This window comes from Chrysemys picta, chromosome 11 (assembly GCF_011386835.1).
Source record: "Chrysemys picta bellii isolate R12L10 chromosome 11, ASM1138683v2, whole genome shotgun sequence".
NCBI classification, from domain to species: domain Eukaryota; kingdom Metazoa; phylum Chordata; order Testudines; family Emydidae; genus Chrysemys; species Chrysemys picta.
Genome location: NC_088801.1, coordinates 44,124,448 through 44,135,494, shown reverse-complemented (window position 1 = coordinate 44,135,494; position 11,047 = coordinate 44,124,448). Strand labels below are relative to the sequence as shown.

At 39.2% G+C, this 11,047-nt stretch overlaps 1 protein-coding gene across 2 annotated transcripts in view; it reads left to right on the top strand.

Annotated features, from left to right (window-relative positions):
- TTN (titin) overlaps nt 1-11,047 on the top strand; it is a 307,719-nt gene that overhangs the window by 222,487 nt on the left and 74,185 nt on the right. For both annotated transcript variants that reach the window (XM_065560805.1, XM_065560804.1), the window contains 18 exons: nt 294-409; nt 505-804; nt 1,057-1,356; nt 3,269-3,374; nt 3,552-3,748; nt 3,852-4,157; nt 4,255-4,533; nt 5,386-5,685; nt 5,786-6,088; nt 6,201-6,575; nt 6,668-6,970; nt 7,829-8,128; nt 8,220-8,516; nt 8,627-8,911; nt 9,009-9,302; nt 9,833-10,132; nt 10,241-10,549; nt 10,642-10,832. In XM_065560805.1, the coding sequence (XP_065416877.1) occupies nt 294-409; nt 505-804; nt 1,057-1,356; nt 3,269-3,374; nt 3,552-3,748; nt 3,852-4,157; nt 4,255-4,533; nt 5,386-5,685; nt 5,786-6,088; nt 6,201-6,575; nt 6,668-6,970; nt 7,829-8,128; nt 8,220-8,516; nt 8,627-8,911; nt 9,009-9,302; nt 9,833-10,132; nt 10,241-10,549; nt 10,642-10,832 (4,861 nt within the window). The remainder of the gene's footprint in view (nt 1-293; nt 410-504; nt 805-1,056; nt 1,357-3,268; nt 3,375-3,551; nt 3,749-3,851; nt 4,158-4,254; nt 4,534-5,385; nt 5,686-5,785; nt 6,089-6,200; nt 6,576-6,667; nt 6,971-7,828; nt 8,129-8,219; nt 8,517-8,626; nt 8,912-9,008; nt 9,303-9,832; nt 10,133-10,240; nt 10,550-10,641; nt 10,833-11,047) is intronic.

Sequence of the window (11,047 nt, the reverse complement as noted above, 5' to 3'; positions counted from 1 at the left end):
TACCACATTTAGGAAGGAAAAATCAAATGCATAACTACAAATTGGGGAATAACTGGCTAGGTGATAGCACTGCTGAAAAGGATCTGGGGATTATAGTGGATCACAAATTGAATATGACTCAGCAGTATGATGCAGCTGCGAAAGAGGCTAATATCATACTTAGCAGTAGTTAGGAATTTGGGGTTTTTTTACATATGTAGTAGTATAATGACTTAAAAAACACAATGCTAAGCATGCATAAATGTGTGGGTTTGGCTTTATTACTAAATATACATTTTATTCCCAATTAACAGAGTTAAAGGTCTTACCAACAAGAAGAAGTACAAGTTCCGTGTCTTGGCAGAGAATCTTGCAGGACCTGGAAAACCAAGCAAGGAGACAGAGCCAATCCTAGTGAAGGATCCTATTGGTATTATGAATACATTTCTTTCACAATTAAATTTAACATAAAACCAAGGAAATAATTTGTTCTAAGATCTAAATTATTATTTAATTTGTGTCTAGATCCTCCATGGCCCCCTGGCAAGCCAACTGTGAAAGATGTTGCCAAAACATCATTATTTCTGCAGTGGACAAAGCCAGAACATGATGGAGGTGCAAAGATTGAGTCTTATGTCATTGAGTTACTAAAAACCGGAACAGATGAGTGGGTAAGAGTGGCTGAGGGCGTTCCCTTGACTGAACATTTCCTCAAGGGGCTTATGGAGAAACAAGAATACTCATTCCGTGTAAGAGCTGTGAACAAGGCTGGGGAGAGCGAACCTAGTGAGCCCAGTGACCCTGTGCTATGCAAAGAGAGACTGCGTGAGTAGCATTTAAAAATATTATTAAAAATACATATTTTACCGTTTTAAAATATAAACTAAAGCAGTCTAAACCGTGCCTGTATGTTTAGCCAACAAGTAAACTTTTGTAAGCTTATAAAATATTGAACTCTATCCTGCATCCACTGTAAAAATGTAACCTTTTAATAAGCCCCACGTTATTCTCTGTCTTTTATGCATCTGATAGGATAAATAGATAAAACCATTTTCCTTTGTTTTACTATTTTTACAGACCCTCCTTCACCACCTCGATGGCTTGAGGTTATTAACATTACTAAGAACACTGCGGATCTTAAATGGACGGTACCAGAAAAAGATGGAGGCTCCCCAATTACCAACTACATTGTTGAAAAGAGAGATGTGAGACGGAAAGGCTGGCAAACAGTTGATACAACAGTAAAGGACACCAAATACACAGTGACCCCACTCACTGAAGGCTCTCTCTATGTGTTCCGTGTGGCTGCCGAAAATGCAGTTGGGCAGAGTGACTATTGTGAAATTGAAGATTCAGTTCTTGCTAAAGACACCTTCAGTAAGTTTTCACATTTGCATGTTTAGAAATTAGTATATACAAAGACACAAAAAGAACAGGAGTACTTGTGGCACCTTAGAGACTAACAAATTCATTAGAGCATAAGCTTTCGTGGGCTACAGCCCACTTCTTCGGATGCATATAGAGTGAAACATATATTGAGGAGATATATATACACACATACAGAGAGCATGAACAGGTGGGAGTTGTCTTACCAACTCTGAGAGGCCAATTAAGTAAGAGAAAAAAAAACTTTTGAAGTGATAATCAAGATAGCTCAGTACAGACAGTTTGATAAGAAGTGTGAGAATACTTACAAGAGGAGATAGATTCAATGTTTGTAATGGCTCAGCCATTCCCAGTCCTTATTCAATCCTGAGTTGATTGTATCTAGTTTGCATATCAATTCCAGCTCAGCAGTCTCTCGTTGGAGTCTGTTTTTGAAGTTTTTCTGTTGTAAGATAGCCACCCGCAGGTCTGTCATTGAATGGCCAGACAGGTTAAAGTGTTCTCCCACTGGTTTCTGAGTATTATGATTCCTGATGTCAGATTTGTGTCCATTAATTCTTTTGCGTAGAGACTGTCCGTTTTGGCCAATGTACATGGCAGAGGGGCATTGCTGGCACATGATGGCATATATCACATTGGTAGATGTGCAGGTGAACGAGCCCCTGATGGTATGGCTGATGTGATTAGGCCCTATGATGATGTCACTTGAATAGATATGTGGACAGAGTTGGCATCGGGCTTTGTTACAGGGATAGGTTCCTGGGTCAGTGTTTTTGTTCAGTGATGTGTGGTTGCTGGTGAGTATTTGCTTTAGGTTGGGGTGTTGTCTGTCTCCCAAGATCTGTGAGAGTAAAGGATCATCTTTCAGGATAGGTTGTAGATCTCGGATGATGCGCTGGAGAGGTTTTAGTTGGGGGCTGAAGGTGACAGCTAGTGGTGTTCTGTTATTTTCTTTGTTGGGCCTGTCTTGTAGGAGGTGACTTCTGGGTACTCGTCTGGCTCTGTCAATCTGTTTTTTCACTTCAGCAGGTGGGTATTGTAGTTTTAAGAATGCTTGATAAAGATCTTGTAGGTGCTTGTCTTTATCTGAGGGATTGGAGCAAATGCAGTTATATCTTAGAGCTTGGCTGTAGACAATGGATCGTGTGGTGTGTCCTGGATGGAAGCTGGAGGCATGTAGGTAAGTGTAGCGGTCAGTATGTTTCCGGTATAGGGTGGTATTTATGTGACCATCGCTTATTAGCACAGTAGTGTCCAGGAAATGGACCGCTTTTGTGGATTGATCTAGGCTGAGGTTGATTGTGGGATGGAAATTATTGAAATCATGGTGGAATTCCTCAAGGGCTTCTTTTCCATGGGTCCAGATGATGAAGATGTCATCAATGTAGCACAAGTAGAGTAGGGGCGTTAGGGGACGAGAGCTAAGGAAGCGTTGTTCTAAGTCAGCCATAAAAATGTTGGCATACTGTGGGGCCATGCGGGTACCCATAGCAGTGCTGCTGACTTGAAGGTATATATTGTCCCCAAATGTGAAATAGTTGTGGGTGAAGACAAAGTCACAAAGTTCAGCCACCAGGTTAGCTGTGACATTATCGGGGATACTGTTCCTGATAGCTTGTAGTCCATCTTTGTGTGGAATACTGGTGTAGAGGGCTTCTACGTCCATAGTGGCCAGGATGGTGTTTTCTGGAAGATCACCGATGGATTGTAGTTTCCTCAGGAAGTCAGTGGTGTCTCGAAGATAGCTGGGAGTGCTGGTAGCGTAGGGTCTTAGGAGAGAGTCCACATAACCAGACAAGCCTGTTCTTTTTGCGGATACTGACTAACACGGCTGCTACTCTGAAACCTACAAAGACACAGTTTTTGGACTCCTTTTCTCCTAATACGGATATTTTGTTTTTAGCTACTCCTGGACCACCATATGCTCTTGCAGTAGTTGAAGTGACAAAGAGACATGTTGACCTAAAATGGGAACCACCTAAGAATGACGGTGGCAGACCAATTCAAAGGTAAGATGATTACAGATTTGTATAGCACTAGCTGCACGCTTGGTGATGTGTAGATATATAGATATGCTTTTTTATTTGTTTTTGTTTTAATAGCTCTTTATCTATTTTCAATTAGTATGAAATTGTGCTTGTCCTATGATTCCATACTTCTAATGGTATCTTTTCTTATTTGCATAGATATGTTATTGAAAAGAAAGAAAAATTAGGCACACGCTGGGTGAAAGCTGGCAAGACAGCTGGACCTGACTGTCATTTCAAAGTGACTGATGTTATTGAAGGTACAGAGGTACAGTTCCAGGTTCGTGCAGAAAATGAAGCTGGTTGTGGTCATCCAAGTGAACCAACTGATCTCCTTGCTATTGAAGACCCAACAAGTAAGTCATAATGTAATAATTAAAGTATGAAATATGGGGTCAAAATACTATATTGATGGACTGATATTGCAAAAAGTACTGTAATTCTTTTGCATTTTTGCAGGCCCTCCATCACCTCCTCTCGATTTACATGTGACAGATGCAAGCAGAAAGCACATTTCCATTGCATGGAAACCACCAGAGAAAAATGGTGGTAGTCCTATTATTGGATACAATGTTGAGCTGTGTGAAGCAGGAACAGAAAAATGGATGCGAATCAATTCTCGTCCAGTAAAAGACTTGAAATACAAAGTGGAAGAGGGCATTGTTCCTGACAAGGAGTATGTGCTGAGAGTCAGAGCTGTCAATGCTATTGGAGCTAGTGATCCATCAGACATCTCAGAAAATGTTGTTGTTAAAGATCCAGATTGTAAGAATATATTTCTTTTTAAAAGGATTATAATTTATAAATGCAAAAGGATTTGGGCATTTTGACGCTTTTTAATAATATACTGTTACATTTACAGGCAATCCCACTATTGACCTAAAGACTCAAGACATTGTTGTTATTGAAGGAGAGAAGTTAAGTATCCCTGTACCCTTTCGAGCTGTTCCATCACCAACCATTGCATGGCATAAAGGTGGCAAGGAGGTTAAAGCAGGAGACAGAACAACAATGAAGAGCGATTACACATCTGCATTGCTTGAAGTCACAAACAGTGTTCATGCTGATGCAGGTGTTTACACTATCACCCTGGAGAACAAACTGGGCTCAACAACTGGCTCAGTCAACGTCAAAGTCATAGGTAACTAAACTTTTTTTGATGATAAACTCTTTGGGTGAGATGCTCACCCGTTTTGGGCCATTGATGGCATAAAATTGCAATGGAAGTCCCATATCTGGCCAAGGAGGATTCCCCTGGTGCAGGCACTCAGGAGACAGATATAAGGTTACATCTCAAGAACCCGTTGTGAGCCATGGTATAGGAGGCAACCCAGGAGAAGGATTTGGTGGAGGGAAGTGTATGTTGGGGCCCCTAGCACACAACACTGCAGAGACTTTAGGTGGCACTTTGGCCCATAAGGAAGTTCACTGAGATTGCCAGAACTTAATCATGCCCCCAAGGCTGTTGACTTGCACCGGCGGCCTCCCACTCCCCAGAATAGCCCTGGAGCTGGAGGATACAAAGGAGACTTAAAGCCATCATAGCCCCCATTCCCCTGGGCTACAAGTTGCATGCTGTGTCTGTCAGAGGCATAGCACAGAATTTCACCCTTTATACCTATTCTAAAATAATATAATTATGCACTATAACTGTACAGTATTGCCAACTATTTATATTTAAAATATTAATTAGGCACAAAATCCCCAAAAAAGGTCAATTTTGACACTTTAATAGATCTGTAATCCCTTAATAAGCAAATTAGTTTGGAGAATAAAACAAACTAAGTCAACAGGTTATATGAATCTTTCATGTCTACTGCCATAAGGAAATGTAAATTCATGCCTATGTTGTGCAACCAATATTTGTTCTTTTGGTCTGCTTTGTGAAAAACAGAAGTAAAAAATACAATGTAATTTCACATTTGTACTAAAGCAGTTTCCTAGTTTCTTGTTGTTGTTAGGGTAATTATATAAAAATTATTATTTGAAACAGGTCTGCCTGGACAGTGTAAAAACATTAAAGCAAGTGAAGTGACTAAAAATTCATGCAAGATAGCCTGGGAACCTCCAGAGTATGATGGTGGCACTCCCATCTTACATTATGTCCTGGAACGTAGAGAAGCTGGTCGGAGAACATATATTCCAGTGATGTCTGGTGAGAACAAACTCTCATGGAATGTCAAGGATCTTATACCAAATGGTGAATATTACTTCCGTGTTAAGGCTGTCAATAAAATTGGAGGAGGTGAATACATTGAATTAAGGAACCCAGTCATTGCTGAAGATCCAAAGCGTAAGTTTTTATATCAATGGATAATCGACTAGATTGATTTTAAAATAATTTATCTATATCCTCTATTTGTTTAAATTCTATTTTTATTATAATTCTACAGAGCGTCCAGATCCACCTGTTGATCTTGAGATTTATAATCCAACATCAAAGTCAGTAACACTTACATGGAAGCCACCTTTGTATGACGGAGGATGCAAGATTATGGGCTATATCTTAGAAAAGCTTGCTAAGGGTCAAGACAAGTGGGAAAGGTGCAATGAATTTTTGGTACCTGTTTTGACCTACACAGTAAAAGGGCTTGAGGAGGGCAAGGAATACCAGTTCCGTGCTCGTGCAGAGAATGCTGCAGGTGTCAGTGAACCTTCTCGCATCACTCCATTAGTGAAAGCTGTTGATCCCATTGGTAGGATTGGCTTATTTTTCTTACTACCATCAATTCTTAAACCTACTGAAAAATACTACTTTAAACTTCCCATTTCTAAATGCAACTTAAAATACATTTCTTATTATTACAGAGGCTCCAAAAGTCTTCCTTGTTGCTAATCTGCAGGCTGGCCTTGAGGTGAGGCAAGGTGATGAAATTGCACTGGAAGCACATATTTCCGGAGCACCGTACCCATCTATTACATGGTTAAGGAATGATGAAACTATTAGGCCACAGGAAATAAAAAAGAGAGTAACAAAGTTTACTAGGAGAAGGAAGGGTGAAGTTGAAGAAGAGGAGCCATTCTATCTTTCACTGCCAGAACGTTTGAATATTGACAACCACAAACCTGGAGAGTCCTTGTTAGCTGTTCGTGACTCACTCAGAATTGACCATGGCACATTTACAATCAGAGTTGAAAATGATCATGGTGTTGCAAAAGCCTCATGTGAAGTAAACGTATTAGGTATGTGCTTAAACACCTCATTGTTTAAAATGTCAGAGCAGATGCTCATCAGAGAATACTAATAATTTTTTTGCTGGTGTTTTAAAAAATAGATACGCCTGGACCTCCTATCAACTTTACATTTGAAGATGTTAGAAAACATTCTGTTGTCTGCAAGTGGGAGCCTCCTCTTGATGATGGTGGAAGTGAAATCCTGAACTATGTCCTGGAAAAGAAAGACAACTCAAAAGCTGAAATAGGCTGGGTTACTGTCACTTCAACACTCAGGCATTGCAAATACCACGTGCTAAAACTGATTGAAGGAAAGGAATACCTCTTCCGTGTAACAGCTGAAAATAGGTTAGGACCTGGACCACCATGTGTTTCCAAACCACTGGTAGCCAAAGATCCATTCAGTAAGTCATGTGTTGATATTTAAACACAATACTTTTGAAGAAATTCTATTCTATATGGGTGTTTTATACCTTCTGCATCACTAGTATCCGAATTCATTCCAGAAGTGCACTAAGCGATGTAACTAGCATCTGTCACATGTGGTTCATGTTTTTATCTTGTCCCCCTGTTAGGAGAGAAATTGTATGTGCAGTATAGTGTTTTGTTTTGGCAGGGTGTTGTTTTGGGTTTGGTTTTTTTAATGTACATGCTACTGTATGTTTATGTAAGAAAATACAATATTGAAGAATTGCACCTTCTGCTTGGAGCAGAAGGCCGTGAGGTTTGTATTGGTCCTTAGTTCCTGTAGGGGTTCATACTACAGTCTCAAATGAGTCCCTCAGAGGACTCTCTCTTCAGCACAGACAAGCTTTATCCTTATGTTGGAAAGTCCCATTGTGCCAGAGGAGTTGTTGACCACAGTCTTTATCCCAGTATTTAGATATCCTGGGCCCAACCCATTGAGTACCTTGAAGATAATGACAAAGGCCAAATGTATTACAATGCACTCTTTTCACAGTACTTTTCACTTTAAAATATTAACAAATTAATCATGGCCTATGTGAAGGAGAACTACATTATTATCTCTGTTTTACAGATTGGTAAACTAAACCGCAGTAAGTTTAACTGACTTGTCCAAAATCACACAGTAAGAAAATGCTAGAGCTGCAATTAGAACAGGTCATTTCTTTACTCTTGTCCCCATGCTTAGTCCACTAGGCCATAATGCCTCACTACATAAATAAAATTAAATTTAAGGTCTTGATAAGATATCATAGGTGCCAAAATTGCATTTTTCTCTTTCTTTTTAATTTTTTTAGGTCCACCGGATGCACCTGATAAGCCTGAAGTGGAGGATGTTACCAGTAATAGTATGTTGGTTAAATGGAATGAACCAAAAGACAACGGTAGCCCCATCTTGGGTTATTGGATTGAAAAACGTGAAATCAATAGTACTCACTGGGCTCGTGTCAACAGAAACCTCCTGAACACTCTAGAAATAAGAGCCGATGGGCTTTTAGAAGGACTTACCTATATCTTTAGAGTGTGTGCTGAAAATGCAGCTGGCCCTGGCAAATTTAGTCCACCTTCAGATCCAAAAACTGCTCAGGACCCAATATGTAAGCATTTTAATAGAAGATAATACTTGGAGGCTGACAAGAGTAGATTAATTATCCATGAATTTTGATTTACACTTTTTTATTTCTTTAGTGCCACCTGGTCCACCAATTCCAAGAGTTGTTGATACAAGCTCAACTGCTATTGAACTAGAATGGGAACCTCCAGCATTCAACGGTGGTGGTGATATCATTGGTTATTTCATTTACAAACAACTGGTGGGCATAAATGAATGGTCACGCTGCACAGAGAAATCCATTAAGATTAGAAAATACACTGTTAAAGAAATTAGAGAAGGTGCTGACTATAAACTCCGGGTTACCGCTGTTAATGCAGCTGGGGAAGGACCACCTGGTGAAACTGAACCTATAACAGTTTCAGAACCTCAAGGTACTGTTGTGGTGCAAATATCAAATGTCATTTAACATATAGTAGCCAGTATGGCATGTTAGACTCTTTTATCTCCCTTAAACTAATGCACTATTCCTATTTTTCTGCAGAGCCACCTCATGTTGAATTGGATGTTTCTGTCAAAGCAGGCATTCAGATAATGGCTGGGAAAACTCTTAAAATTCCTGCTACTGTAACTGGGCGCCCTACACCTACAATTGTGTGGACTGTGGAGGAAGGTGAATTAGACAAAGAGAGGGTTGTTATTGAAAATGTTGGCACCAAATCTGAGCTAACTATTCAGAATGCATTGAGAAAAGACCATGGAAGATATGTGATTACTGCAACCAATGAGTGTGGTTCCAAATTTGCAGCAACCAGAGTAGAAGTTTTTGGTAAGAAATATTACATGCTATGAAACCAATTGTTAAGTATACCTAGATACAAGAAATCTTTGTTTTTTTTTCTTATGCAACATGTTTTCTTTTTCAGATGTTCCTGGGCCAGTGCTTGACCTAAAACCTGTGGTTGTGAACAGAAAGATGTGTCTGCTTAACTGGTCTGATCCTGAAGATGATGGAGGAAGTGATATCATCGGCTTTCTTATTGAACGCAAAGATGCCAAAATGCATACTTGGAGACAGTGTATAGACACTGAGAGATCTAAGTGTGATATTACAGGTCTCGTTGAAGGACAGGAATATATGTTTCGTGTTATTGCCAAGAATAAGTTTGGCTGTGGTCCACCTGTTGACATAGGACCAATTCTTGCGGTTGACCCATTAGGTAAAATAACTATTTGTGTACTTATGTAAATTATTAAATATAGGGAGATCTAGATCACTGCACAGTTATTTCATTAATGCTGAGAAGATGACACACTGTATATTCAATGTACATAGACATATTAATGGGTTTTTTTAGTGTTCATACTTCTCTGCTACAGAGTTAAGGCTTCAGACCTTCAGCAGAGTAATTGTTGAAATTAGATCTCTCACTTATGTAAAATTGCCATGACCATTTCTGAAAAGGAGTAGGAGATAACCACTTTGTCCCTCCTTCTTTCAATCAGGCAGCTTCCATTGTCAAAGACTGTGTTTAAACTATTGTTGAGACACTAATTGTTGCCCTGTTGCCTACATAGTCACTTTGCTATCAGAGAAACTTCACATTACATTATAATAATTTGGATACCTTGCATCTGAAAGATGCTGCTTTAAAAATACCAAATCTGTTTTATTTAATGGGATAAGAAATGAAACAAAACTTTAAGTATATGACTTATATTCTTCATTGTGAATTACTTGTGATAATAGGTCCTCCAACAGCACCTGAGAGGTTCATGTACACAGAGAGGACAAAGTCAACCATTACACTTGACTGGAAGCCTCCCCGTAATGATGGTGGCAGTCCTGTCATAGGATACATCGTTGATAAGAGAAGACATGACTCAAATGTGTTCGAAAGAGTTAACCAGCAACTCTGTCCAACTACATCTCTTCTTGTAGAAAATCTTGATGAGCTTCATATGTATGAATTCCGTGTCAAAGCAGTCAATGCTATTGGTGAAAGTGAACCGTCACTACCACTTAACGTAGTTATACAAGACGATGAAGGTACACCTGTTTATTATAAACATATACAACTGCCTTCAAAACTCTATTAACTAGTTTATTTGCTTTTTGTTACTGCCTTCATTCTTTTATTTTTGTTTTGTTTTACAGTACCTCCAACTGTCACATTACGTCTGGCCGTCAGAGGAGATACTATCAAAGTGAGGGCAGGAGAGGCAGTTAATATTCCAGCTGATGTGACAGGTCTACCAATGCCAAAGATTGAATGGGCCAAAAATGAAGCTGTAATTGACAAACCATCAGATGCACTTAAGATAACCAAACAAGAAATATCTAGATCTGAAGCAAAAACTGAACTTAGTACGCCTGCTGCACTTAGGGACGATAAAGGCACTTACACAGTCACAGCTACCAATCGTCTCGGCACAGCATATCGCAATGCTTATGTTGAAGTGTATGGTAAGTATCTGATTTATTTAATGAAATGACGAAAGCAAATATGTTTTTGCCTTTTCCATAACATAATATTATATTGTATTGCTTTTATTTAGATCGTCCTTCTCCACCAAGAAATCTTGCAGTTTCTGACATTAAAGTAGAATCATGCTATTTGACCTGGGATGCCCCCCTTGATAATGGTGGCAGTGAAATTACTCATTACATTATTGAAAAACGTGATGCCAGTAGGAAGAAATCTGAATGGGAGGAGGTTTCCAGCACGGTGGTTGACAGACGATTTGGGGTAAAGTTATCTCGAAACTTTTCTGTAATTTACAGTGTCTTTATTATGTAATTCAGCTGCTTAAATAATAAAAATAACACGTGTACAATACCAAAATAAAATGAATTATCAATACAGTGAAAAATTACCGAACACATAGTTATCTGAGCTGGTGGTACACTGCCCATGACCAGAATTTCTAGATAATCACTATTGCCATTGTGTATATCTATATT